At 39.3% G+C, this 27,840-nt stretch overlaps 3 protein-coding genes across 14 annotated transcripts in view; 2 read left to right on the top strand and 1 right to left on the bottom strand.

Annotated features, from left to right (window-relative positions):
- Nucleotides 1-16,834, top strand: part of LOC107269980 (protein kinase C and casein kinase substrate in neurons protein 1) — a 28,628-nt gene extending 11,794 nt beyond the window's left edge. Inside the window, exons 2-11 of one of the 7 annotated variants that reach the window (XM_015744499.2) lie at nt 9,290-9,681; nt 9,833-10,021; nt 10,404-10,424; nt 11,925-12,151; nt 12,259-12,379; nt 12,775-12,815; nt 13,054-13,123; nt 13,769-13,935; nt 14,019-14,179; nt 14,257-16,834. In XM_015744499.2, coding sequence (XP_015599985.1) covers nt 9,319-9,681; nt 9,833-10,021; nt 10,404-10,424; nt 11,925-12,151; nt 12,259-12,379; nt 12,775-12,815; nt 13,054-13,123; nt 13,769-13,935; nt 14,019-14,179; nt 14,257-14,369 — 1,473 coding nt within the window. In that variant the 5' untranslated portion in view covers nt 9,290-9,318 and the 3' untranslated portion in view covers nt 14,370-16,834. Of the gene's footprint in view, nt 1-834; nt 1,079-9,289; nt 9,682-9,832; nt 10,022-10,403; nt 10,425-10,954; nt 10,967-11,924; nt 12,152-12,258; nt 12,380-12,774; nt 12,886-13,053; nt 13,124-13,768; nt 13,936-14,018; nt 14,180-14,256 lie in introns of those variants that run through there. The other 6 variants (XM_015744502.2, XM_015744501.2, XM_015744503.2 and 3 more) reach the window with 6 other exon arrangements.
- Nucleotides 16,835-17,096: 262 nt separating this feature from the next.
- On the bottom strand, nt 17,097-21,579 carry LOC107269979. Of its 4 annotated transcripts, none has more exons than XM_015744495.2 (5): nt 21,282-21,578; nt 21,020-21,172; nt 20,798-20,944; nt 20,666-20,734; nt 17,097-20,591 (listed from the first exon to the last, which is right to left on the bottom strand). In XM_015744495.2, exons 2-5 carry the CDS (start codon nt 21,167-21,169, stop codon nt 17,781-17,783), a joined length of 3,177 nt encoding a protein of 1,058 aa, XP_015599981.1. In that variant the 5' UTR covers nt 21,170-21,172; nt 21,282-21,578; the 3' UTR covers nt 17,097-17,780. The 4 variants fall into 4 exon arrangements, with proteins under 4 accessions (XP_015599981.1, XP_015599983.1, XP_015599982.1 ...); XM_015744497.2 differs by having other exon boundaries at nt 17,097-20,233; nt 20,330-20,591; nt 21,020-21,577; XM_015744496.2 differs by having other exon boundaries at nt 17,097-20,588; nt 21,020-21,579.
- Nucleotides 21,580-21,838: 259 nt separating this feature from the next.
- Nucleotides 21,839-24,535, top strand: LOC107269982 (peptidyl-prolyl cis-trans isomerase FKBP4). Of its 3 annotated transcripts, none has more exons than XM_025087380.1 (6): nt 21,839-21,933; nt 22,383-22,719; nt 22,793-22,913; nt 22,995-23,242; nt 23,335-23,844; nt 24,056-24,535. In XM_025087380.1, the coding sequence occupies exons 1-6, from the start codon at nt 21,854-21,856 to the stop codon at nt 24,221-24,223; spliced, it is 1,464 nt and encodes a 487-aa protein (XP_024943148.1). In that variant the 5' UTR covers nt 21,839-21,853; the 3' UTR covers nt 24,224-24,535. The 3 variants fall into 3 exon arrangements, with proteins under 3 accessions (XP_024943148.1, XP_024943149.1, XP_015599993.1); XM_025087381.1 differs by having other exon boundaries at nt 24,045-24,261; XM_015744507.2 differs by having other exon boundaries at nt 21,877-22,107.
- The last annotated feature ends 3,305 nt before the right edge of the window (nt 24,536-27,840 follow it).

Below are 27,840 nucleotides of genomic sequence, written 5' to 3'. Positions count from 1 at the left end.
TTTTAATCACAAGGGCCGAGTACCGGTACACAGCTTTCCCTACTAACCCCAAAAGCTATCTGGCTTTTGTCTGACATATTCATGAACAGCATGTTACTGGGTATTCACTGTACTGTATCTCACTGGTACAGTATACAAATGAGGATACACATATAGTTTAACAGGCGGAGTTATGCAAGCCAACCAGTAACGCCTTTTAGCGATCGGATAACCTTCGCGCCACCATCCTTTTTTCAGTCAGTCTGAGTTTCCTTCTCGAGAGAGATATCGATGATGTTGACTCACCGTGTACACCATGTGTTTGCACATAAATACATTTGATGACATATAAATTATACCGGGTGAAGCATACTGGTCCGTTAAACATTTTCATCCCACCGAAGTATATGCTGTATATACGTGAATGGGATGAAAATGAAATTTTTTTAAAAATTTATCTCAAATTATTTTTATTCAATTACCATAAATATTAAAATAGAAAAAATTACTACGCAGCATCACGGGCTTTCCTCTATGAGATCCGGTTAGACTAGTTTGAAGCAAGATTTCTTATTTGGTGCTGAACCATCCAGTGACTCTTTCTTTGCGACTGTCAACATTTTTGGCTTTCTACCTGCTTTTAAGAATTGAAGGGGAAAAACTCCAGTGTAGGAAAACTATACTCTAGTGTGTTTTCGAGGTTAGACCCTATAGTAAGGGTCTGCATACGATAATCACCCCTATGGTTCTCTGCCTGGCTACCTTCCCTTACTTTTTTTTTCCATTCCTATACCGCCTCTACCCTCTCTACATCCTTCGCGCACCCATAGAATCTCGTCGCACGAATCAGAATCAGTCGATCGCAAACGAGCGAGCAGCGCGGTTCTCGTCGTATTTCCCATACGTAACACGTTATTTATAATTCGCGTTCACATACGTGCTCCACCCAAGCACACGACGTTCAGTGTATCGTGAATCCCGGAAAGTTGTCGGCTGTGCGTGAATCAGTGCATGGTGTTTTGTGGCCGTGGTTGTTCGTTGGAGTCTTCTTCTGCACGCGCACACGGAAACTCCAGTTACGTAACGATGCCAGATCAAGGTAGGAGGACCCATTACTACATTCTGACACGTGATACCGTCAAGTGGAACAGAATTTATTTCACTGAACTTGACCAGCTGTCACAAACAGCCTGCGTACAGTTGGAACCTGGTACGCAGTAGATACGCGCGTCTGTCAGTACCGGTAGACCACAGTAGTAGATGGATACGTTGAAGAGAACCCTGTTCCGAACCGAAGCACTAGCGTTCTCAGTACGGACGACATGCACCGTTGCCTACTTCTTCCGTCTACCCGGTATAGCTATAAGGTAGTACATGTCTACCTATCCAGGATTCTGCACTTGTACGGGGCAGCCATCGTATATACCCAGCAATTATCGCTAATTAAGAGCTCGAGATTCATAATGGGTTCGGCCTTACCGCGAGTGTCCCTCGCCCTATTTTTCTCTTGCTGAAAAAAATAATTGTCAGACAGTTTTACATGAGGGTGGAATTTCAGTTGGTCCTGAGGGATGTTGTGGGATCGTTGATCGTATCGCTTGACGGTTGGTTGACATAGAGTAGAAAATAATTTTTCTAGAGTCTGAAGATACGAGTGGAGTATTTTTTGGGTTTTTGTTTTTATTTTTTTCGAAATGACGTAGATCCGAAATCGGAGAAGTGGTACCAACGTCATAATCGCTTCCGATCGCGTAAACTCTCGGAGCAAACGACAAATCGTCGTCGGCCTTGGCCCCACGCTGTCTTATAAATAGAATCTGGCGGGTTGTGTTCTCTTATTCTTTGACCCTCTTTGCTCGAGTTTTCCTCTTGTTCTATTATTTTCGTATCGACTCAATATATTTTCTCCTTACTTTTAAATATACGTTGACTGTATTATATTGTAATATCGATTCGCGTCGTGAACCCCAATGAATCCTGACCTTGGACTAACAGACTGTGACGTAACGTGATGAGTGCCGATGGAATAATGTTCCCCCTTTCGACCTGCCTGCTCCCCGCACCCTACCCTCTCGTAAATCATGCTCGTGTGTCTTTCGATAATCGGGGAGATCTACGGCTCGGATTAGATAATTTAACAACCCCTATTTTGAGCTCTGTGAAAAGTCCAAGGGATAATCGAAGGAGTCACGAGTAGAACTGCAAGAGTTCTACTAGAAATTCTAATGACAAAAAGCCCTGGAACTAAAATTGAAAGAGTTCTGGGACTTTTCAGATTCCCTGTAGTAAGTAGGGTAGATAAGGAGTAAAAAAAATAATTGAGAATTCCAGGAGTTGTGACCGAAGTTCTGAATATAGTTCTAAAAGAGTTGTCTAAAATGAATACCTATTCTGTGGTACTCGTTGGTATAGTGTAGTAATGTCAGATTTTATACAATTAATTAATTTTATCTTCTTTCAATTCGATAATGATTTTTTTTTTTATAATTTATGAATACGCTGCGTTAATGAAACTTACAGAGAACTCAGATACACAATGGTCAGAACGTGTAAATTTTTTTTATAAATTGGGTGCGGCAAAATTTGTTGTAATATATTTTTACAGGTGATATAGATTAGAATTATTTATAAAAACTGTAGGAAACTCTAAAACTATTCTTGTAGTAATAACATTTATCGTTTATTACCTTTGCTAACGAGCTTTAATTGTTGTTGATACCATTGAAAGAGCCAGACGGGATTTAATTTGGCAAGAAAAAGAAAAGGGTTGTGAAATTTCTCATTGTGGTCTCTCCGGAAGTCCCTCTCCTCTCTTTCTCTTGCTCAAGATAAAAGCCTCGCTGGAGACAGGCGCATCCGGCGGAAGGGTTTCTCAAGACATCGAAGTCCTTAAGGGTGACAAATTTCATGGGGGTTCGTAAGCCCGAGGTAATGTCAACGTCTAGTAAGATTTATTAGGGGATGAAAAGTATCGGAACTTTTTTTTTCGTTAAATACTCCACAGTCTCTCCTCGCTATTCCGGGAGTATTCGAAAGACATTATTAGTCGTGTGTCATCCCTTAGGCTCTGTTCATCTGTTTTCTCCTAATTTTTTATACCCATTTTTCATAGAAGTTTCCGGGAGGTAGAGGGTGGTGACTTTTCTCTATTCATAGAGAGGGCACTAAGCCCACCTTGGACACTCGAGTGGCGCGTTAAAGAAAAAGAATTTCGCTATGAAAGGATCGTCGGAAGACGTCAAGTATATACGACAACCCCCGTAATCAAAGGCTTATCATTTCTTTTATCGTCAAGCTTTTCCACGCTGTTACGATATTACAGACTAGGAAAAGAACATGACGTAAAACTAGTCTTCTGGATATTAACAACTTCCAAAAAGCTTCCGTATATACCCTTTGGTATATACCGAACGGCTTTAGCAACAAGTTCCTAGATGTGAGAATCATCCCTTGAGTAAATTCCTCCCTCTTGTTAATTCAACGTTCGCACAACATGGACTCTTTCGAAGTCGGATTTAACTCTGAATGAGCGTTGAGGATTCTGCTGAAGGGATGGTGGAACATACAAGGGGAGCACAAGGATAGAAGAGAGGCTACAGTGTAGTCGGAGTGTTGAATCTCGGATCGACCTGGCTACTCTTCCAGGAGGCTTTTGTCGTCTCGCTGATTTCAATTTTCAAAAGAACCCTCTCACGTGCCTATGCACGTCACATTTTAAGCAGCATCCACACAGTTTTCAATTACACCCGACTCCGAGAGAGAAGAACGAAAAATTTTCAAAAATCATCTTATCAACCAACCAACGTCTCTGACCATTCTTATCTTAAAAAAAAAACCTTTATCTTTATCTTTGCCTCCTTTTCTTTTTCATCTTCCAGCGGATCGATTCGTCGCGAGATCGTGCTGGGGGGTTGTAAAAGGGGGTGGTTTATTAACAAGCTCGTAAGCATGGTCGCTCGAGACGAGGTTGCTCCTAATTGCACAGTTCGCAATCTTTTCACAAGCTCTTTTCATGCTTTCACTGTAGCCTGTACTTTTGCGAAACACTAGAATGCACACGGGACGAATGTCGCGACTATTGAAATTCACCGTTCACTGTGTCCGTGAATTTATTCGTTATGCAACCAGCAGAATAAGCTCTTGGGTAAAAAAATTGTCGGTTTACCACGCGGCTGGTTATGTTCCCCCCCCTTTGTGTTAATTGTCTTTCGCACTCTAGTTGGGGATAATCATAACGATTAAGCTCGCCACGGCAACATCCCTCACGGCCTCTCTAGTGATTCACGGTGCCCTCATGCTACCTGTGTGTGACTTGGCAATCTCCGAGCATTCGATCGTGTGGTTATTTCTCATTGTCCACTCCTAGTAACTTCACATTGTCGAACTTCCTCATCTTTATCCCTAGGGAATATCCCGGGTTGCCGCACAGCACGAGCGATCATTCGTATCCAAGCACTGCACGTGGGTGCAGCACGAGAACGAATAATTGCCAGTGTAGTTATTCCGTAGACGTCCTTGTGATTCGAAATTTTTGTGTCTCTCGTTTCCGGCAGTTAATTATTTTTTTGTTGGAAACAGCGGATTTAAAAAAAAATAGAACGGGTCAAAGTATTCGAAGAATCTGGAATGGGACGCGAATCTCGTATAACCAGAGAAAAAGTCGTACAATCATGACGGACGTACAATGAAAGTCTTTTCGAGTATTTCAGGCACGAACTTCACTTTTCGAATGATGAAAAAGCAAAAAAGGAGAAAAAATGTCTGTGTATTTTCTCTCCGAAGGCATGCCATTTAACCCAGAAACTGTAGGGTGAGTTTCAGCACTGTGCCTTCATCGTGTCAGGCATGTATATAGGTATGTAGTCTGTACATACCTCTGTGTACATACATATTGGATACAGCCTCCCAGCCTCCCAGACTCCCTAGGGACCCATGATAATCGTTATCGAAATGACGCACCGTGCTTCACTGTCGTTGGCAGCCCTTGTCGCCCATTTGCCCACGTTGCTGCGTTCAGCCAAGTTTGCACTGACGTTGTGCCTCCTTCATTTTTCACTTGAAAACTTTCCTTGCCGCGCAAAATTCAGCACGCTCGATTGAACGAAATTTATTTTGATTGTACAAGAGGCGCGATGACGCAGACGAAATTTCAGTGTTTTTTAAGGTGGGTGTTGATAATATAGAGAAAAAGAAAGTGTGTATGTACGAGTAAAAGCGGAGGTGTTGTATGCAATTGAGAACAATCTATAAAGGAATTCTTGATCCGTTAAGATTTCCATAGAGACACGTTGTATTGGTATGCAAATTGTCTGACGATTTCCACGGTATGTTTTTCTTATTTTTTTTTTCCTTTCTTTTCTTCAATCTTACGGCCTTAACACCAGTGTTTTCTCAGGATTGTTAGTCACGCGCGCGCGGCCTAGATTGCACCAGCGAGTCTTCCCAGAGAAATTAAATATATTAACGAAACGCTTTGCCACGAATTTACGATAAGTTTGCTTTCCTTGAGTTTGTTAATGCTCCGACACCCGGTATAAATAAGACCTGCCGTATATGATTCAAGTGTGATGGACGGTCATTCGTGGCCCCATAATACGCGCCATACTATATATAATGTCTGGTACATGCACCCACACACACGCTCTACCTATTCATACTTATGCTGCAGACTAACCCCTGAATGCACTGGAGCTATCCAACTGAAATGCACTGTAGTCAGATTTGACAATTAGTACGATATCATTTTAACTAACCACCGACTTGTAAAATAACAATGAAAAAATCCGCGTTGAGTTTCCTCTGATGCTTATTCGACAGACTGAAAATTCGATCGAGCCAAGTCTGTCACTATTTTTCCAATTTCTTACATCGTCGCGAGTGCGAGAGAGACACACTTATGGGAAGTTTAGTATGAAAAATAATTTTTAATTTCACTCCTAATTACAGGCCCTTTAAAGTTTTATCACGTATCTGAAATTCCTAACAAATTTTTGTATTGAAAATATTAATTTCAGAACTGCATGTCCAATCCCACTGATACTCTTTAATCATGTCGAATACAAAACTCCGACATGTATTTATAGAGATGAGCGAAAGAATAACAAATAAACATATGATTCACGACTGATGTCTTTTCTGCTGTGCGTTTCTATGCACGCGCACGTGGCGCATAATCATATTACATATATAATAAACGGCATCGCCTTTCAGGCATCTACGTCAAACAGTACTCGCGTGGATTTAAAAACAGTATAAATACTATCGAATTTGCTCTGTCGACCCGGCGACAAATTCTCATCGATGATAACCGGTGTCGGCATTAGTCATGCATATTTACGACGTCTTATCATATGCACATTATCGACTTTAACCTTCGTGAATAATCTTAAGTGGGATGTATTGTAAGATAAGATAAACTGAGGGTGGGTCAAAGTGGCATAACCCTAAATAATAATAATGCACATCACGCTATCACAGATGAAATTGATGTTCAAGAGATTTTTTACGTAAATTTTGCATTTTATATAATTAGCAAAAAAATGTTTGAGTTGACAACAGACACCCTGTACATGCTATTGACATGATTTTGAGTAACGAGTGGGTGCACACGCATGCTCGGAAATCCCTTTAAGGCTTCGCCTCGCCTACCTCAATGCTTTTACGCTTGCACGTTCTATTCGTCTATATATCTCTCTCTCTCTCTCTCTTTCTCTTATCTCTCCTATACCGTATCCCGTGTAACCTAAAGCGTACAGACTGTAGTATTCCACAGTGTCATTCACGGCATTATAAATCACAGCATCACTCGAGAGTTCTGCTTCGTCAAGATGCCAGCTCCGTGCTGTAATTATATACTCGTCGGTTTCACCTGTGCAATTATACCTTTGGCACACGTTCCTCTGGAGGGATCAGGAAAGACGTTATTTTCGCGACATAAATCCCTTTCAAAGTTTGTGCCTCTCTCTTTCTCTCTATCTCTCTTCCTGGTACAGAGTAACGACCTGGACCGTCCGACAGTGTGGCGTAGGCGTTTCACAGGTATTCCCTTTACCAGTTGCACGAGATACGTGTGTCGGGCGTGATTGGGCGATTGACAAAAAATATTGCACCCTCCATCGATACGACAAGACCCGACCAACAACATTCCTATCTAACCCATTAAAATCGGCCGGCTGCTCTCTTCCAGGATCCAGGCTCCGTGCCTGATCTTATCGTATCACTCCCCGTCAGTCGTTCGGGACAAGGCACTTATTATTTTCTGTGTACTTTGGGTCTTTTTCTTTTTCTTTCTTTTTTTTTTTTATATCGACAAGTTTCACCTCTCTAACATAATCGAAAGCCAAAAATTTAAAGCTACGTAATCGTACGGGAACCTTCATCCGACCTTCTTCTGAACATTGACCGTTCCTATCCGACCAGACGGCATTCCACTGCCCACGTCGACTTCTTTCACGTTCTTTTATACTTTTATTTATCCTCGATCTCGTCTTCCTGAAAACATCCACCACGCCTATATATATATATATATATCGCGTCGTCTCATTACCAATAACCATCCTGGACTCTTCGTCTAGCGTTGAGCATTGTTCTACCGGATCCTTTCAGATAGTCTATTGATACATGTGAATCGGACTCCGTCAGGCAGTGACACATTCCCGAATGGTCTAACGCCAACGGGCTGTTCATTAATATCAAGATGACGCGAGACGCCTATTGACCCATTGGATTCAGGCGTCCACAAGTATATACATATATGGTTTTGATCGCCTCTGATTATATTGAAAGCTCCCTGTGATGTAAAGGTTCAGTCCGTGCTCTGACTGTACCTACTACTATCCCAGGAAGAGTCGTTACAAGAATAGCGTGAGGGGATAATGGACTCGTTATGGGTCGTAGATCTCTATATCGTAATCCACATAGATCAGAGCCTCTTGTGTACACTGGACGTGGACTTGTGTGCCGATACACATTATATAGTAGATGCAGCAGGTTACCTTCACGTACATAAATATGTCCAGAGAACGGAGGCGTCGCTAACAATTTTCCTTGGGTTGTTTCATGCTTCTGCCTTTCCTTATGGATTTTCATTGGCCGATCTATCGCTCGATTTTTCGCTTGACTGGTATTTCTTCTTTGGCTCTTATCGAACAAAAGCGAGCATTGCTTTGCCACGACGAAAACTACGAGATAACGCGAATCTTGTCAAGACGCTCTAATCGTCTTGAAATGATAAGATTTCACTCCTTGTGGAGATACAATTATTCCATGATGATCTCATTTCTGTGAATGATAACGTCAAACGGAAAAGGAATTGATTACTTTAATATCTGTATAATTGATATTTACTTGAATGGATCGTGTGTTACTTGTATATATACTTATGGGACTTTACGTAAAAATGGGGCGAGTCAAATTTGTCTTATCTGACTCGGCGTTGATTCTGAGTTTTTTAATCTTTCAAATGATCAATTAATTGATGGTCGCATTGATCGAGACCAGTAATCAGTATAGTACTTTACTCAGTCGCAAGGACGTTTCTTGGCATCCGCCAGTTCCCTCGAGAATGTCGTTATGAAAGTCGTAACCCGGTGGCGTTCCTTAAACGGTATATAAAACAGTGATCGAACTGATCAGTCGATACGAAACATGGATTACAGATATAGATAAGAGATCTATATTGGAAAGTCAATAACAAAATAATCTTGCTCGATCGTTGCTAGGGTTTTGCATTCATGAAAGTTGAATTGAACAGGAAGAGAAATTATGGATATTTTATTTGACACTGATGAATTGTACTGTTCGATGTAACCACTAGAGCTGTTCGAATTAAAATGATACCGCGGAGATTCAGATGCAAATGGTAATGAATTTCAAAATTGATGATCGCGTGACACGTGGTTACGTTCCAGGTCAGCATTTATTCCTGCAGGTACATATGTACGTAGCTTGTATGCCGAAGGGACGTTGGGACAGGTATATACATATAGGTACCACATTCCACGGATTGGATTTGTAATGGCTTCGCAAATTGGGCCAATCGATGATCGCCGGCCCATAATCCAATAAACGCGTTCCACTAGCTCACTGCTGAAAATGACTTTCATCGCAATTCCATGTGTTTCACCTACGGGAACACCTATGTATTCAATTTATAGTTGGACGTTTTGTGCTATGTGAGATACTTGCCCGACGTCGTGTGCTCGGCAAGCAGGTCACTCGTGAATGATCTCAAAACCGTTAGTTCAGGTCCTAACGACGATGACCTCTGACCCTTGGGCACTGGGTTTATTTCCTTCTCTTGCTGTTTCAGGTCAGCTGGGTTCACTGTCTTAGGTTAAGATGTCACATCACAGCGACGACAATATGCTCATAGCCACGACGGACTCCTTCTGGGAGCCTGGCAACTACAAACGCACCACCAAGAGGATCGAGGACGGTCACAAGCTCTGCGACAGTCTGATCGCTCTGGTCCAGGAACGCGCCGAGATCGAGAAGAGCTACGCCAAGGCGCTGAAGAGCTGGTCCAAGAATTGGAATGACAAGATCGAAAAGGGACCCGAATACGGGACCACGGAGGCTGCCTGGAAGGGCGTCCTGGTTGAGTCTGACAGACTCTGCGACCTCCACCTCAGGGTCAAGGAGAATCTGTGCAACGATATAATACAGCAGGTGAAGACGTGGCAGAAGGACACTTATCACAAGGTATGAATGTAATTCTTTTTTCTTTTATCATCATTATACATTGTCTCTGCCGTCGCGCGTGACGCGTCGTCATCGTCATGACTGTCATGAGCATCGCTTGGCTCTGAGATGAAATCGCATTTCTCATTTTGTTCTTCTTCGGCCTCTCCAGTCCATGATGACTCTGAAGGAGCGCAAGGAGATGGAGGACTCGTTCAAGAAGGCTCAGAAACCCTGGGCGAAGCTTCTTCAGAAGGTCGAGAAGGCAAAGTCCGAGTATCACAACAGCTGCAAGACGGAGAGAACGGCAGCGAATATGGAGCGCAACGCGTCTGCGGATAGTTCGCTCTCACCTGATCAGGTACTTCGATTTTTGTTTTCATACAGCAGCTAGAACTCTCCTTTTCACTATTACCACGTGTGATCATTCTTATTCTCATTAAAACTATAGTCACTCCATTTGACACTTGTACGAGCTTTCAGACTTTTTCTCATTCCTCCCGATAATGCCCGTCGTCGTACAAGGTTTTACGGATCGATGCCAGTTAACGAAATGGAAGGACATATCTTTTTTTCCTGTAGGAAAAAGTTTGAAAATGTAAAATTGACTGTCCAAACTAACTGCATCAGCGGTATTGTAACGACTCTTTCGGTATTAGATAACTGCATCCGTTGACGCATTTTCTGTTTCCCCATTACGGTAGATCCGACAATTCTTCTTCTTTAGCAACGATTGTTTTCAGATGGCCCGAGGCTCTGAAAACGTATGTCACTGCATACACCGATGTGTCTTGCCAGAAATTTTGCATGGTTTGCTTTTTGTCTGTTTGTTTGTACAATATATTATACCTATGTATTGTCTTTATGACTTACTGATTTCGTATGACTCTGCGTTGAATATCGCGCAAGAGCTTCTTGAACCGTTTATAAAAGACGATTGACAATATTCACGTACTCGACTAGGGCTGCGTCGTCGTCGCTACTATTTGCTCTTTTATGTCGCTGTGATACCCTTTCTCATCGGCCCTACACTACGTTCCCGTTAGATTATCAATCACACATCGGCACGTTTTCATCGATCGTCGAAAATTCTGAATGCGAATCGGGTCCCTACCTAAAGCCACTGTAACGACGTTTCTAGATGACAAAACGTGGATGTGGTGCATGGGGCCTCAGAGTGCGAAAGTGCCTTAGGAATTCTAAGATAGGAGACGTTGAGCTTGTATGTATAATAATGTTGCATGTGGCATGTTTTAATCATTTTTCTTTGTTTTTTTTTGTCTCTCCGTTACAGAAAGCTCTCTTGGTAAGCATTACTTAGCGGACTTATGGTTAAAGCCCTTTTACACGTAAAACGCTGTCATTTTTCAATCGTTACTACTATCTGCTGCTTGAGTAGATGTTTTTTTTTTTTTCAACAATACTTTCATAATTGTACTTTTTAGTGTAAAGGTCGACTGTGGCAGGTATTTGACAAAATTTTGAAAGACGCACGCTTTCTGGTAATATTGTGTAGAATTTTTCTTCGATTTGGTATTCATGATTGTAAAGCTAGCATCTCATGTGGTGGCATCTCAAAATAAAGCTACAGTTCTTTTTGCATCCAGCAAAGTTCCACAAGTCCTGATGGTTTTTAACAATAGTTGTCGTCATTTAGCTAAAGTAAACTGTAATGAATTTGATAGATTTTAACTAACTTTATAGTTCCTCATAGTTTTTGCCAACAGTTCTGGTGATTAATTGTTTTTTAAATTAACGGGCCAGAACTACTGTTAAAAACTATGAGGACCGATAAAGTTCGTTAAAATTTATCAAATTCATTACTGTTTAAATAAATTTTCGGATGTGGGATGCTGGACAAAAAGTTAACATCTGAGTTTTATGATTGTCGTTTTCTTTTTTAGCTAAATGGCCAGAACTATTGTTAAAAATCATCAGAACTATGGAACTCTGCTAGATGAAAAGGGAACTGTAGTTTTATTTTGAGATATCACCACGTGAGATATTAACTTCTCAATAATTTGATATTCTTGGCACTGGATTTGTGAACGTCTTTGGAAGTATTAGACATTTTTTACTTTTTATTTGTTTTATTTATCATTGCTCGAGGGTGAAGTCACGGGGATCAAAGAAAATATAAATTTTTGTTACGAATGAAAGTGCAAAAGCCATTATACGTTTCGGCCTGATCTTTGTCTTGAATTTGAATGTCGCTCACTTGGGATGGAGCTCAAAGGCTGATTAGGGATGCCTCTGTCGATCAGGTGAAGAAGATGCAGGACAGAGTGCAGAAGACGAAGGAAGAGGTCCAGAAGGCCAAGGAAAAGTACGAGGCTGCGCTTCAGGAGATCAATCAGTACAATCCAAAGTACATGGAGGACATGACCCAGGTCTTTGAGAAGTGTCAGGAAATGGAGGCGCAGCGATTACAGTTCTTCAAAGACGTTCTATTTGGCATTCACAAGTGCCTAAACATATCTCAGGATCCAGTGTGAGTATTACTTTATCACCCGAGACTGTGGGGTAACATTCATTTTCTCCATACCGGGTCCTATCACCGAGTGCCAACTCTCATTAAAGGATCATCTTCATTTTCAGGCTGCCACAAATATACGAGGAGTTCTACCACACGATCAACAATGCGGATCACGAGAAGGACTTGAAATGGTGGTCGAACAATCATGGCGTGAACATGGCCATGAATTGGCCCCAATTTGAGGTAAATATGAGCGCTCAAGTATCAAGATGAAGTTGGCCATTATGCAGCGCATGTAACAGACAGGCACCCTTTGCTCATGATTGGGATTTTCGATAATCGATAGAACGAAGGAACAAGCGACAAGGAAAAAAGAAGAATCTGTAGCGCGTTCGTTCCACTTGTCTCTCGTTTCCTGTTATTCTTAAAGATTTATTTACTTTTTTAAATAATTTAATCCCACCTGCCCTGTAACCCCCTTTAATATACTTAGAGAAATCAGAAACTCGCTGTGAAGGTTGTTCGCCTATGCAAGGTGCACCTTCCTTAGAGTAATCGATTAGTTCTTCCCGCAGTATTTCTTGTTTTTTTTTTGGAATGCCTGCATGTTATTGTGTGGGTGTTGCTATTTTATGCAGGATTACACAGAGGAATTCCGCGAGATCACCAAGGGCTCCAAATCCAAGGAGGCTCTACCAGCCGGATCGATCACTCTCATCAATCAGCGTCCTGTTGGCGAGGATCTGCATGTAATGATGTTTTCCTTTATATTTACTCGATACTTTTCTTTTCTCTCTCTCTCTCTCTCTCTCTCTCTCTCTTTCTTTTTTTCACCTTCTCTCCTCTCTCCAACTCAAGAACCACGCAGAAGGGTCATATCGAACGCGCTTTACTCGATACTTTTCTTTTCGCTCCAAATCCAAGGAGGCTCTACCAGCCGGATCGATCACTCTCATCAATCAGCGTCCTGTTGGCGAGGATCTGCATGTAATGATGTTTTCCTTTATATTTACTCGATACTTTTCTTTTCTCTCTCTCTCTCTCTCTCTCTCTCTCTCTTTCTTTTTTTCACCTTCTCTCCTCTCTCCAACTCAAGAACCACGCAGAAGGGTCATATCGAACGCGCGCGTACACGGAAAACGCACGATTATACTTACTTGCTGGCCCTCGAGCTTTCGCGAACATCGCAATGTTTTATTTTTAATGCAACTAACTCGTGTGGAATATATGTGTTTAGCGGTAGAATTCCATCAAGTCCGTTATTATTGCTTGAATCATGAAACGAGTCCCGTTAAGGTACGATTTGTTGATTTGTCACACGGGAATTTATGTAGAAACAGAATAATATGCTACCTATTGATTTAAAGTCATGTGTAACAGTGCCTTATAATATTATCGACAAAAATTTACATTGAATGTGCATCTTGTAGCATGTTACTATATACATAATTGTTTTTTTCAACATGCGTCCAAGTTGCACGAACATCATAATTTCATAATATTGAAAATGGATGAAGAGTAGCTTAAAATTCTTATAACCGACACTGCACTGACCTGGTCGTCTGCACGTAGCACTGTTTAAATAGCAACAATGATAAATTGTACTAATTAAAGTCTCCCTAATCTACTTAGGAATTTCCACCTGTAAATCACAAGGCGAAGGCAAAATCCAGCGCCCGTGTAATATCAAACGATGGTAATCACGGCGATGCAAAAACCGACACGATTAGTTCGAGCAAACAAACGTTGGAGAAGAATAACCACGAAGCCAGCACGGTGAACAGGACTGCGACCATCACGTGAGTATCGAATCGATCCATTAACTTGAATATTTGATCTGCTGAAAATAATTAGTTAATTCCTTATCATCCCCGTTACGTAGGAATGGCACTAGTGCGAAGCAGGAATCGAATCCCTTCGAGGAGGAGGAATGGGACGAGGATGCCGGTGAACCTCTTGTCGATAATGGAGAACCAGGTGTTCCTGTGAGGGCACTCTACGATTACGAGGGCGCTGAAGCTGACGAGTTGAGCTTCAAGCAAGGTAAGATTTTTAAAATGTATCGTTGGTGCATGATAAAGAGGTGGCTTAGGCAGATGGGAATCAGTGAATCATTTTAGGTGATATCTTCGAGAAATTGGAGGACGAGGACGAGCAAGGCTGGTGTAAAGGAAGAAAAGACGGAAGAGTAGGTCTCTATCCGGCGAACTATGTGGACCTGGTGTCGCAGTAAACATTAACGCGTTGTCGTGCGTTTCACTTAAAAAAATTTGAAGAAAAAAAAAGCCAAATTTATTATCAACTCTTCGGGAAGAAAATGAGCCTCGCCCGCCTCTTGTTCAGCAGATTCACAAAGACATCCGTCGTGACAGCCACCTTATGAAACTTCGTGCCGACTGTGAACTAGACAGGGCGAATCCTTGTAATAAGCTGGAGAACTTTTTCCGATAAGGTTATCTTTCTCTTTCATTCGAAAGTGTCAAAGGAAACCCTTTTTCAGTATGATGCATGAATGATGATGAGAGGATGCTAGTGTTTCCGGTTCTTGTTACCCGGTGGCAAAAAGTCGATGAAAGTGCGCGTTGTAAATTGTACGACCGAGTGAAAGATACAAAGAATAATATTTTCCCTTCCTTTCCTCTTTCTCAGTTTTTTCCTTTTTTTTTTGTTTCTTTTTGTATTTTTACTTTCCCCGACTGACGACGAGTCAACGAAATTCCAAAATATTTTCACAATTCGCGCTCCTACCTTGTTTCTGCGTCTTCTGATACTTTATATCGTATAATGTATCCATAGGGCGGCTTAAAATAAATTCTTGTATGCTTTACGCATACCTTTCTCTTTACGCTTAGGACGCACTTACGAATCGATGAGTATTTTAGGACAGCTAGGTTAGCGGTTAAATTCATCGATTGAATGTAGAAAACTCCGGGAGAAGAGAAGTACGCGAAGAGAGTAAAAGAATGGAGGAACGCTGTTAAGGCCGATTTTAGATTTTCAATAAGGGGCCTGTACAGTCCTTGCATTACTGTAACCCGTCATTGTTATTGTTAAGAATTTCCACCACCCACTCCCTCTCTGCACACGTCCATGTTTCTTTTTTGATTTTTTCCTTTCGGCCGATACGACACGGGTTATATTTAATTTATTTGTTATTAAAGAGAAGTACTATTGCAATCTAACGTCTATCTAAGTGGTGTCATTGTACATAATGTTACTGTCGAACGGTGTAGCAATTATACAGCGAGTTAATTACTGTCGTTTAAACGAAAAGCGTAGAATTCTGATTAAACGAAGTATATTACATTCATAAGAAAAAAAAAGAAAAAAAACCAAGATCGATCGGAATGCCAATCCGTATATGGAGAAATGAATGTTTCGAGTGCAAACGAATCGAAAGAAAAAAATTGGGACCCAAACGAAGAAAAGAATGGAAAAAATATAGCGAAACGCCAAATCTCCAATTCTCTAAACGCATTTCTAATGGCCAGATGATTTTTTGTCATTCTTGGCCTTAAAAACATATATATATACATACATAAATATATAAGAGCGTTACGGAATTCTTTCATTGTTCCACCAGTGTATATAGTTTTGTTTTTCACGCGAGGGCGTTATGATTTTGCTCAGCGAGATAGAAAGGGAGGAAAGATCAAGTTTATAAGAGCGTCGCGACGCGATCCCATGCTCATATGAATGCGAAACGTCTAATAAACATTAATCCCAGTAGCGTCGTGATCCTCAGCTGTATCCTTTAGAAGACTATTATATTATTTCAGTCTTAAATTAACGTCGCTCATTAAATTCCGTCGAGACACTCGCGTGAATTGTATAGTTTATCCGAAAGAATTTTCTTACTGCTAACGGTATACTCGAAGAAAAAGATGATTCACTGTATTAAAAAAAGAAAGAATTGTTACAACTTTTCGCGAGTACGCGAGTTCGGAATATGTTGCGCTGGAATTTTCATCGTAGCCAAGAAAATTGTTCATTGGCTATACAAATTTTTGTAAAAATCGCAAAATATAAAACAAGCTTTTCCTTCCGGGTACGTTGACCGAATTATCCGGGCTCTTACTTTTTTTCTTTTAATCCTCCGTTGAATTTATCAACGGACTAATCATCATTTGCCACGTTTAATCGAGGACCAAAATATAACCTATAGTACATCTGGAAAATATGTATGAATTTTTTTTTTTTTTTAATATCTGGCTTTCTGACGATTGCATTATTAATTTAATAAAATTACACGCAGAACCCCTCTGCTCCGTTCAGTTAATAACTGAAGCACCAAAGCGCCGTAGGTTTTCAGTAATTGCGAAAAAAAAATATTAAAAAGAAATTAAACTAGCAGTTGAGCACAGGAGCCAAATATTAGTGATACAAGAGGTGCGATTATGCGAGAGCTAATGAAGAAAGATAATGGGAAATAAGAAGAGAAAAGAGAGAGAAGATGGAAGTATATCATGCAAATGCATTGGGCATCGCTGTTCACAATATTTATGTACATAAAAAAAAAGTGAAGAAAGAAGAAGTAGCTAACGATAGAAATTTCGAAACAAATCTACGAGTGATTTCTCCTTTCATTTTGTTTATTTTTTAAAAATCACTCTATTGTATCTCCCATCACTTATTGAAGAGAGAAAATGAGCGAGGACAGCAGAAAAATTAATATCCGCGAACGAAAAAAAAAAAAAACAGATGAAAATGTACACGAATTCCATAAAGTTGTTATGTAGACTATAGTTTGTGTAAAAAAATTTATTATTATGTATATCTAATAAATGACCTACGTAAAATATATTTTTGAAAACAGCTTCTGTCTGGGTGAGAATCATTGTGGCCAGCGACACAGGTGAGTTCGATTGCACGCTTGTCATCCAAAATTGGGTATGAAACGATAGAACACAATGTTTTTGATCTAATAATTTTTTGTAATAGTAGTAACGCAATAATGAGATTTCAGTCCTAAGGTTTTTTTTTTATTCATACCTTTATAATATAACATGACCCAGTCACTTTACACATGTGTAATGTATGACTAATTGAACAAACAATTATGGTGGTCAATATTAGCCCTATTTAGCTAATTATCTATCTATGCGTATATATACAAGACACTGGATGACGCTTAAACATTAGTGTATTTTATATACGTTAATATAAGTAAATACAAGGACAGCACTTTTGGTTTTACTGCTGATAATAACCAGATGTTTTGAAATGAAACTTTTGACTTATTTATAGACTTCTTACATAAAACGTTAGTGATTATAATATATATATTTACAGTTTACATTAACCGTAGTATAAACATATGATGCTTCTACGTATTTAATGATTGAGACAATTTTTCTTAAAGTAATTGATTCTCGTGAATCATGCACATTCAATGTCCCAATTCGTACTTGTATATATATAAAAGTCTTTTCTTCCACCTACTTGAATTAAAAATTCCAATAACAATAACAAAATCGCATTGACATTTTACAATTGTGGTATATAAGAAATCGCTGGAAATGATGAAAACTCGTAATTTTCAAAAGAAAAGAAAAAGAACTGTCGAAAGGTAATTTATGCAGGTATAAATTGTAGATTGATGGAGTAAGAGTCACAATTAGTTGTTTGATGAAAACGAAATAACTTAATGGGATTCTACATGTTTTTGCAGATCCTCCAAGGTTGAGAATGGCTTTTCGCAGAGGAAGCAGACCTGAGCATTTCCATTATGAACGTCGAGATGCTCTGAGAGTTCGTCCTGCCTGCTAAAAACCTGATCGCAGATGACGCAGATATAATCTTGTTGAACATTTAATCCTCGTTTCTCCCACTCAGCTATAGCAGCCTCTTCCTCGTGCGCCTGCATGTGCATCACGAGTAACATCTCCGAGTCGAATTGTTCGGAGCACTGGGCGCATTTGTGGAAATTTTTACCCTCCTGCTTTTCCGGTTCGTTAGTTATGCTTATCAGGTTAGGATTATCATCCTCGTCGTCGAAGAGATGCTTTTCCACGTGACTCTCCAGGACTTCCTCAGACTCTAGAGTCTCGCCACAGATGGCGCACTGATATTGCTCCTTCCCAGTGCTTTGCTCGTCCTCACTAATGTCGTCACAGTGTTTTTGCAGATGATCTTTGAGGACCTCCTCATCGGTGAATATCTTGTCACAGACGAAACACGTGTACGTCTGCTTCGGCACCTTTACAACCGGTGCACTTTCTACAGTTTTTGTCTCCTGGGTTACGTGCACGTTATTCTGCTGCGTGCTGGCGACTTCAGGAGCTTTTTTCGTGGCAGAGCTGCGTTTAACATTCTCTAGTCGGAACTCTGACTCTTCGTGAGTCTCTAAGTGACGTACTAGTAATTTTTCGGTGCGAAAAGTCGAGTTGCAGACATAACACTTATGGGTGGCTGCTTTGTTGGACCGGCACACGTGCACCCTTACGTATCGCGCTTCAACAATCTCGTGACACCTTTTGCAACGCATCATTCTGTGCTTGTTCTGCTTCGCCGGACTTGCCTCTACCTTGTGGGTCAGGACGTGAGCCTCTATTTCCTTCCAGGTACCGAAGGAATCACTGCATACACCACATACGTGTCTATCGCTACCAGTCTCCATGCTCTTGTCTTTGTCTAAACTTTTCTCAATTGTGGTTACAGGTTTCTTAGTCGTCGACAACGTTTTAGATGTCAAATCACCCTGATGTTTCTCACTTAGTGATTTGTCAATGCGAGTCGCTGTGACCTCTTCTTTCATACGTTTCGTCGTGGCACCCTGCCTTGCCAATGCTGGACCATAAGTCTTTCTGTTCTGTACTTTTATTCCAGATACCTTTAATGTTGACGGCAACACTTTATCTTCTGGGAGATACTCTTCCTCTGAATCCAGGAGTGTAGTATTAAAGTCGCAGTATTTAGCCGGTAGAACGCGTTGTCTTTTACCTAGTGGAACGCTCGGTGGAGTCACTTTTCTACTTTTTGGTTTAGGTTTTTCCAATGCTTGGATATTATTAATTTGGTAATGTTTACTGGCTTTGGATACATCAAGGCGCACCAGGAGCACCTTTGGTTGGAACATATCCGAACGTAGAGCAGCTTTCATAAGAGCTGACGAGTATTCCTTGTTCTGTTGACTGCGTGCTTTTATGGTGGTTTTAACAGGAGACATAGTTCGTAATTTCGATGATTCAACATTTTTCTTTATAGCCTTCTCGACTATGGTCTTCAGTTGCTGATCCAAAGTCTGAAAGGAATCTTTAGGTTTACTGTCTACCTTCTCGTTATGGGGTGAAGTTTTATGTGTACCCAGCAATTTGTGCCTCATGTCATTTTCCACAAAGGTTGCAAGCTCTGCCTGAACCCGCTGCAAAGCTTCAACTTCAGTACCTTCCACTTCAATGTTCAAACATCTCTCTATAAATTTCTTTTCATCCTGTACAGGTGACTTAGGATTGACTCTGCGCAATTGCACAGCATCAATGATGTCTGTGTTACGTTCTTGACTGTTCTCATCTACGCTTAACCCGATTATATCTTGTGAAGAATTGTTCAGGTGAGTCTTGTTCAGATAATGCGGTTCAGAGAGAACCAGCGTAGACGTAACTATATACGTTGCATCTCCAATCTTTAATTCGGAACGAACAGAATGAGGATTAAATGCACTGTCAGAATGTAACTCCGTATCAGGTTGTTCAGATTCAGTCGGTGCTGCTTCTGTGTGCGCATTCGGTAAAGAATTTTTATTCTGAGCAACGTCTCCTTCAGGGTTTGAGCCCTTGCTGTTCTTTACCATTTCATTATTTTTTTGTGTCTCTTTTAGTTTCTTGTTAATACCTTCAACTTCCAAATTTTCCTCATTTCGTGAATTCTCACCATTTCCAGACTTTTGAGAAAGTGTCTTCCTAGATTCTGACTCAGCACCAGTGAATTCAACGTCATTTTCATCTTGCTTCATATCGCTAATACTTGACATGTTTGATTCAAAGTTCTTGTGTGCCTTAGATAACCTCTTCTGTCGCTCGACCTCCTTTTCCGCGTTAGTCTTCGCTCTGGCTTTTTGTACCGGGGATAGTTGCGTGTCATCCGATGCGATGGAATCTGTATCAGAAGCATTTTCACCTGTTGCTGCTAAAAGAGCTTTTTTTCGTGCGACCCAACGTTTTGTAGACGCTTTACGTCTGTCAGTTGTCCTACCTCGCTTTCCGGTAATACATTTCACCTTCATTCCAACTGCGGTATGTTTTACTCGTGTCTGTCCTTCGTCTTGTACTTCTTCCTCTTTAACATCCTGCGGCTGACCTAAAGCATCATCGATCTGTTTAGAAGCATCCTTGGAAGCCAATACTGATTCATCCTCAGGAATGTACAATTCGTTCAATACAGTCTGATCTGTTACGCAGTCAACACTAGCAAACTCCAATGGTATTAAGGGAGGTATGTCAGACTTTGATTTCTTCTGAAAAAAATGATCAGTGGTGTACAGGTTGTTTAAAAAAAAAGAATAACTAAACATTAAAAAATTCTTTATACCTTTTCAGGAAGTTCAGACAAACTATCCTTACTACTTTGCTCCTCCTCATTATGTTTTCTCTTGCACATCTGCAAGTTAATAGAAATGAGTACCTAATTACTCCAATATATTCTACAAAATAAAGTACTAACTGTAATGTCTGCAGTCTCTGGCAATACCAAAAGTTCAAGAAGCATCTCGTTGCTTCGAATGAACTGCTCCTTGAATTCACTCCACATTTCTAATTTGTAAAGACACACGTGGCAAATCTTTTTTGGTAAGTCTTCGTCATCCTCGATCTAGAATAAATAACGAAGTATAAAAATTATTTAAGTCCAAAAAAGTCATGAGTTAATCAAATAATATAAACATACATCTACAGAAGTACACTTTGTCAGATCCTCTAACTGAGGTTGTATAGACTCTGCGAAAATATCGCTCATGCATCCTTGTTCAGATAGACATATCCGACACTTATCGTCCACGTTAAGTATTTTACGTTTCTTAGGCATATTTGCACTCATTTTCTAAAAAAAACGATCACAACTTTACGCGTAACTAGATGAAAATTAGCCAGGCAACTGAAGTAGATCATGAATGGAGTAGTGGCGGGTCCGAACATAATGGCTTGGGTACCTATAACTTCGATATAAATCTGATTTCTTCTTGGTCGATACTCAGGCAACTTCATACAATCTTAAAAAGCGTCTTTTTCGTAAAAATCGCTTTCGATGAAGGAAGTATGACAAAGGAATATTACATTCCACCATTTACATTTCATATTTGCAAAAAATATTTTCCCCCGTACTCTTAGAAAATTATACAGAACTATTGAGAGACTTTTGGAAATGTCTGGAAATCCTCGTTCATGTTCATGCATTGTATAGATGGAGCGCAGTCTTGTAAAACGTGCATGCAACTCCTCCGTAATCCGTATAAATTTTGTAGCGCTATCATTCCTGACTTGTATACTAGCTTTATTTTATGTAATTCACATAAAAATTACCGTGGTGAAGTCGGAGATGAAAGAAATTGCTGTTTAATATATCGTAACTTCGGCCCTGATAGCTTCTGAATACTGTGATTTTAGCGTGCGAATTTGTAACAGTATAATTCTAGCAATCTCAGCAGCGCCTCATAAGATAGGTAACTGGAATACGAAGTATTGCATGCACATTTTACGGGGCTGCGCACCACCAATATAATACATGAATGTGGTCGAAAACGATCAGGCGGTCATCGTAATTGTAGTCCTACTGTTCTCATTTATCGACTATCAAGCGGCGCGGTGTGTAACGTTTGAGCGGCTTTTCTAGAAAATTCTGTTGAATTCATTCTGTCAACTAATCTCAGTTGAAACAGTATTTCACAAAGTTTCTAAGTTAAAACACCTTAAATTATCTTTGAGGAAAGTTACAGATAATTTTTGTAGAATAACTGACGCTTTTTCTTCTATAAAAGTGTAAGTAATTTTGCTAGCTTCTTTATTAAATGCTTTGCGTTTGTATTAAAATTTTCGCGTGGTCATTTCCTTGATCTAAAGTGGGCTGGACAAGGCATTTCTAGAAGAGTCTCTGCAAATGTTTTCTTTCATTTTTTTGGAATATTCATAAAATTTGTAGTTTTCTTAATCAAGGGCAGAATTCTTAATTGATGTTGAACTGCAGACTGTGTATCATATGACTTTTTTTTATAAAAATATTTATGATTTAATTAAATTCTTGGTGTATCTTTCAGAATGGCTGCTATTGATATCTCTCCTTCTAAGGATAATGGAGTTCTTAAAGAAATCATTAAGGGGGGTACAGGAGATGAAACACCAGCAGCAGGAAGTAAAGTCACTGTGCATTATACTGGAACATTATTGGATGGAACAAAGTTTGACTCCAGCAAAGACAGACACGAGCCTTTTCAATTTGACTTGGGAAAAGGTAGTGTTATTAAAGCATGGGATATTGGAATTGCCACTATGAAAAAAGGAGAAGTTGCTGTGCTGACTTGTGCTCCTGAATATGCTTATGGTCAAAGTGGCAGTCCACCAACTATTCCCCCAAATGCTACTCTTAAATTTGAGGTATATAATTTTAAATTTGTATGTTTTGGAGTAAAATACATTGCTAATGATTATCAACTCATGATTTACCTAGGTTGAAATGATCGATTGGAAAGGAGAGGATCTGAGCCCTAATAAAGATGGAAGCATTGAGAGATTTCAAATTATTCCTGGAAAAGGATATGCAACACCTAAAGATAGTGCATTGGTAAACAGTAAGTAGTAACTTCTTAAGCAAAATAGAGTATAGAATTGCAAATCATTTATTATTGACTAATAATAATTATTCTTTACAGTTCATTTGGTGGGGAAATACAATGATCAGGTCTTTGAGGAGAGAGAAGTTCAATTTCCTCTTGGAGAAGGTGAAGATGCAGGAATTATCGAAGGTGTGGAGAAGGCTTTGGAAAGCTTCAAAAGTGGCGAAAAATCGAGACTGAAAATAAAAAGCAAATATGCATTTAAAAAGACTGGAAAACCTGAATTTAACATTCCACCTGATGCAGATGTGGAGTACATTGTCGAATTGAAGAGCTTTGAAAAGGTAATGTATCTTTTACATCTAAAAAGAAATTATTTCACATTTTCGTAACATTTTCATTGTAAATGTCATTTTTTTTTATTTCTATAATTCAGGGTGTGGAATGCTGGTCCCTGGAAGCACCACAGAAAATTGAACAAGCAAAACTCTTCAAAGAAAAAGGAACAACATACTTCAAAGCCAACAAATACAACTTAGCTATTAAGATGTACAAGAAAGTCATCGAATTTCTGGATTACGATAGTAACTACGATGGCGATCTTAAAACGGAAAGAAACAATCTGCTCGTATCAGCGCATCTGAATCTCGCCCTATGTTACCTGAAAACAGATCAGAACGTGGAGGCAAAGGATTCTTGTAACAAAGTATTAGAACTAAGTCCGAAAAATGAAAAGGCTCTCTTCAGACGTGGTCAAGCCTACCTGGCACTAGCATCACCAGATATTGCCGTTAAGGACTTCCAGGAAGTCCTAAAACTGGAATTGAAGAACGCAGCGGCTGCCAAGCAAATAGCAGTTTGCAATAATCTCATTAAAAAGCAACTGGCTAAAGAGAAGAAGCTGTACGCCAATATGTTCGATAAATTCGCACAAGAGGATAAACAGGTTTGTGAAAAGAATGAGGAACGAATTTAAATTGTACCCAGAAGTTACTCGTGGTTCTGCACTTACGACAAAAGTGTCTTTGTAAATTTAAATAAATTATAATATTCATTCGTCAGTGAATCTCGAGTGATTTTATATAAGTCATTGAACAGAAAGTTTTCTCATGCGACGCTGTCTTACATATGACCGTAAACTGGTAGTAATGTCGCAGAAGGAGGAGGAGAAGCTGCGACAACAGCCGGACGTGATGCGTGGTGCTCTTGGAGAATGGGGCCAAGAGGAACGACCTGGAGGTAGAGATGCCACGGCCTTCGAGAAGGAAAATCCCAACATTCTTATGCTGAATGCGAACGGTACTGGTGAATTCAAGAATATGTGAACGAGTCTCACTTTACATTGTTGTTACTGTGCTATTGGAAACAGCATTGAACAATCAACATTGAACAATCAACATTTTCTTCAATGTTTCAATCTGGATTTTCTCAATTTTTAATTTCTTGTTCATCCAGCATTATCTAATCATAGCAATTGTAATTGTAACCACATTTACGTCACCGGTATCAATGTGAATTCTTGGTGGGAAAATATTTTTGCCACATATACTAATACACTAGTCAATTAAATAATTTGAATCCCGTCCGCCCAGTGTATGTTCTCTGTGTATTCCAATACATTTCAAACAGTACAAATATTCTTGTCCATGATTTTTCATGACCTTTCCGCCACGGAGGATAGACTTTTCACACAATAATCGTGTCAGAATCGCTTCCTCGTTCCATTACCGGCAAAATAACGAAGGATCAGTTGGTTTTAATTGACCAGGAAGTTTCCAAAGAATAGGTAAGCGAGGACTGGCAGGTGGGGCATATAAGGAGCAGCATACGAGCGGAGATATTTATACAATGATTAAAAAAAATTCATTAAAACAGAAAAATATCTGTTTTACTGCTATTCCAAATAACCAAGTAGATTCTCATATGATTTTCTTAATGAATTAATTGCTCTCAACTTGCTCCTATTTGCTCCTCAATTTGTTTTTAATTTCATTAAAACATCTTTAAATCAGTAGTAAAATTTGATTTTCTCTTGGCTATTAACAGTTGGAAATCAGAAAACCTGGCCAAGAATACTTAGAAGTACTGAAAATTGCCCAAAATTGTGTACGCGCAACTTCGTCGCGCAGGACTCGGCGAGTGGGGGGGAGTGGGGGAAGCGACGAAGACAGCGCCCGGACTCCGAGCGCTCATTCTTCCTCGAGCCGGTCTCATATACTGGTCTCTTGGAAATACCCCTCTTTTCTATTTCCAACCTTCTTCTTTTTCTATATTTATTTCTTTATCCTTCATTCTTTACTTTCTCACTTATCTCTTCCCTCGTTTCTTCACTACATTTATAACTCATTCCTTACTTTTCTACTTTTTGACTTCTTTATTTCTATCTTCATTTCTGATTTCTCGTTTGACTCTGTTCCCTCTCAGTTTCCATAGTGCTTGTATTACTTTTCCTATATTTATTTCTTGTTTATTTCCTTATTTCTTTATATATAATTCTTTGCTTTCTTATTTATCACTTTGCTCATTTCTTCTCTACTTTTCAACTCTATTCCTTACTTTTCTACTTTTTGACTTCTTTATTTCTATCTTCATTTCTGATTTCTCGTTGACTCTGTTCCCTCTCAGTTTCCATAGTGCTTGTATTACTTTTCCTATATTTATTTCTTGTTTATTTCCTTATTTCTTTATATATAATTCTTTGCTTTCTTATTTATCACTTTGCTCATTTCTTCTCTACTTTTCAACTCTATTCCTTACTTTTCTACTTTTTGACTTCTTTATTTCTATCTTCATTTCTGATTTCTCGTTGACTCTGTTCCCTCTCAGTTTCCATAGTGCTTGTATTACTTTTCCTATATTTATTTCTTGTTTATTTCCTTATTTCTTTATATATAATTCTTTGCTTTCTTATTTATCACTTTGCTCATTTCTTCTCTACTTTTCAACTCTATTCCTTACTTTTCTACTTTTTGACTTCTTTATTTCTATCTTCATTTCTGATTTCTCGTTGACTCTGTTCCCTCTCAGTTTCCATAGTGCTTGTATTACTTTTCCTATATTTATTTCTTGTTTATTTCCTTATTTCTTTATATATAATTCTTTGCTTTCTTATTTATCACTTTGCTCATTTCTTCTCTACTTTTCAACTCTATTCCTTACTTTTCTACTTTTTGACTTCTTTATTTCTATCTTCATTTCTGATTTCTCGTTGACTCTGTTCCCTCTCAGTTTCCATAGTGCTTGTATTACTTTTCCTATATTTATTTCTTGTTTATTTCCTTATTTCTTTATATTTAATTCTTTGCTTTCTTATTTATCTCTTTCCTCATTTCCTCTCTACTTTTCAACTCTATTCCTCACTTTTCTACTTTTTGACTTCTTTATTTCTATCTTCATTTCTGATTTCTCGTTGACTCTGTTCCCTCTCAGTTTCCATAGTGCTTGTATTACTTTTCCTATATTTATTTCTTGTTTATTTCCTTATTTCTTTATATATAATTCTTTGCTTTCTTATTTATCACTTTGCTCATTTCTTCTCTACTTTTCAACTCTATTCCTTACTTTTCTACTTTTTGACTTCTTTATTTCTATCTTCATTTCTGATTTCTCGTTGACTCTGTTCCCTCTCAGTTTCCATAGTGCTTGTATTACTTTTCCTATATTTATTTCTTGTTTATTTCCTTATTTCTTTATATATAATTCTTTGCTTTCTTATTTATCACTTTGCTCATTTCTTCTCTACTTTTCAACTCTATTCCTTACTTTTCTACTTTTTGACTTCTTTATTTCTATCTTCATTTCTGATTTCTCGTTGACTCTGTTCCCTCTCAGTTTCCATAGTGCTTGTATTACTTTTCCTATATTTATTTCTTGTTTATTTCCTTATTTCTTTATATATAATTCTTTGCTTTCTTATTTATCACTTTGCTCATTTCTTCTCTACTTTTCAACTCTATTCCTTACTTTTCTACTTTTTGACTTCTTTATTTCTATCTTCATTTCTGATTTCTCGTTGACTCTGTTCCCTCTCAGTTTCCATAGTGCTTGTATTACTTTTCCTATATTTATTTCTTGTTTATTTCCTTATTTCTTTATATATAATTCTTTGCTTTCTTATTTATCACTTTGCTCATTTCTTCTCTACTTTTCAACTCTATTCCTTACTTTTCTACTTTTTGACTTCTTTATTTCTATCTTCATTTCTGATTTCTCGTTGACTCTGTTCCCTCTCAGTTTCCATAGTGCTTGTATTACTTTTCCTATATTTATTTCTTGTTTATTTCCTTATTTCTTTATATTTATCTCTTTCCTTACTTCTTCTCTACTTTTATACCCCCCATTCGTTACTTTTCTATTTTTTAACTTCTTAAATTTTATCTTCCTTTATAACTTCTCGTTTCACTTTGTTCTCTCCCTCTTTACATTGTGCTTGTCTTACTTTTCCTATTTCCTTGGTCGGGTCGAGCATATTAATTCAAGTAGTGATATAAGAGTAGTCATCCGGTTAGTGCAGCTAGACTTAAGACCATGGTGTCGGGGGTTGCCCTTCCGCCTCTTCCGCTGAGCTTGCTCAGTGGTTGGTGGCCCAAGTTGTGGCCGCAACAGGACCTTATGGGTCTCCCGACGGGGGCCTTGAGCCCCCTTAGGGTATCTACGGCCATGGTCTTTCGTATAGTGAATCTAGCCAGGTGTCTAGCTCTCGCGTATTTAGTATAACTTGTTCGCTTTGCTAAAAACGCCCCAATATGTCTTGACCCTTGGGCACTTGTGTGGGTAGAGACGATCCTATTTGTCCGTGGGGAGGTCGGAGGGGTAGTCCGTTGACTTTGGGTAAAGTCCTACTTGTGCTTGTGCTTGGGGGTCACTTCACTTGGGATAGGTGCGGGTGCTATTGAGCACCCGCTAGTATAAAGTCACCCCCTGTCGGAGACATTTTGCGCGT

Source organism: Cephus cinctus, unplaced genomic scaffold, assembly GCF_000341935.2.
Source record: "Cephus cinctus unplaced genomic scaffold, Ccin1 Ccin1_scaffold0693, whole genome shotgun sequence".
Classification (NCBI taxonomy): Eukaryota; Metazoa; Arthropoda; class Insecta; order Hymenoptera; family Cephidae; genus Cephus; species Cephus cinctus.
Note: the sequence above shows the minus strand (reverse complement) of the source record. Positions and strands in the feature narration are given on the sequence as shown.

Bases quoted from the DNA above. Each gene is read 5' to 3' on its own strand.
- LOC107269979 (XM_015744495.2), bottom strand. From the start codon at position 21,169: ATGAGTGCAAATATGCCTAAGAAACGTAAAATACTTAACGTGGACGAT. The intron at 20,945-21,019 runs GTATGTTTATAT...TATTTATTCTAG, and splicing joins CAAAGTGTACTTCTGTAGAT to ATCGAGGATGACGAAGACTT. The intron at 20,592-20,665 runs GTATAAAGAATT...CATTTTTTTCAG, and splicing joins TGTCTGAACTTCCTGAAAAG to AAGAAATCAAAGTCTGACAT.
- LOC107269982 (XM_025087380.1), top strand. From the start codon at position 21,854: ATGAATGTGGTCGAAAACGATCAGGCGGTCATCGTAATTGTAGTCCTA. The intron at 21,934-22,382 runs GTGTGTAACGTT...TGTATCTTTCAG, and splicing joins ATCGACTATCAAGCGGCGCG to AATGGCTGCTATTGATATCT. The intron at 23,845-24,055 runs GTTTGTGAAAAG...GTAATGTCGCAG, and splicing joins TCGCACAAGAGGATAAACAG to AAGGAGGAGGAGAAGCTGCG.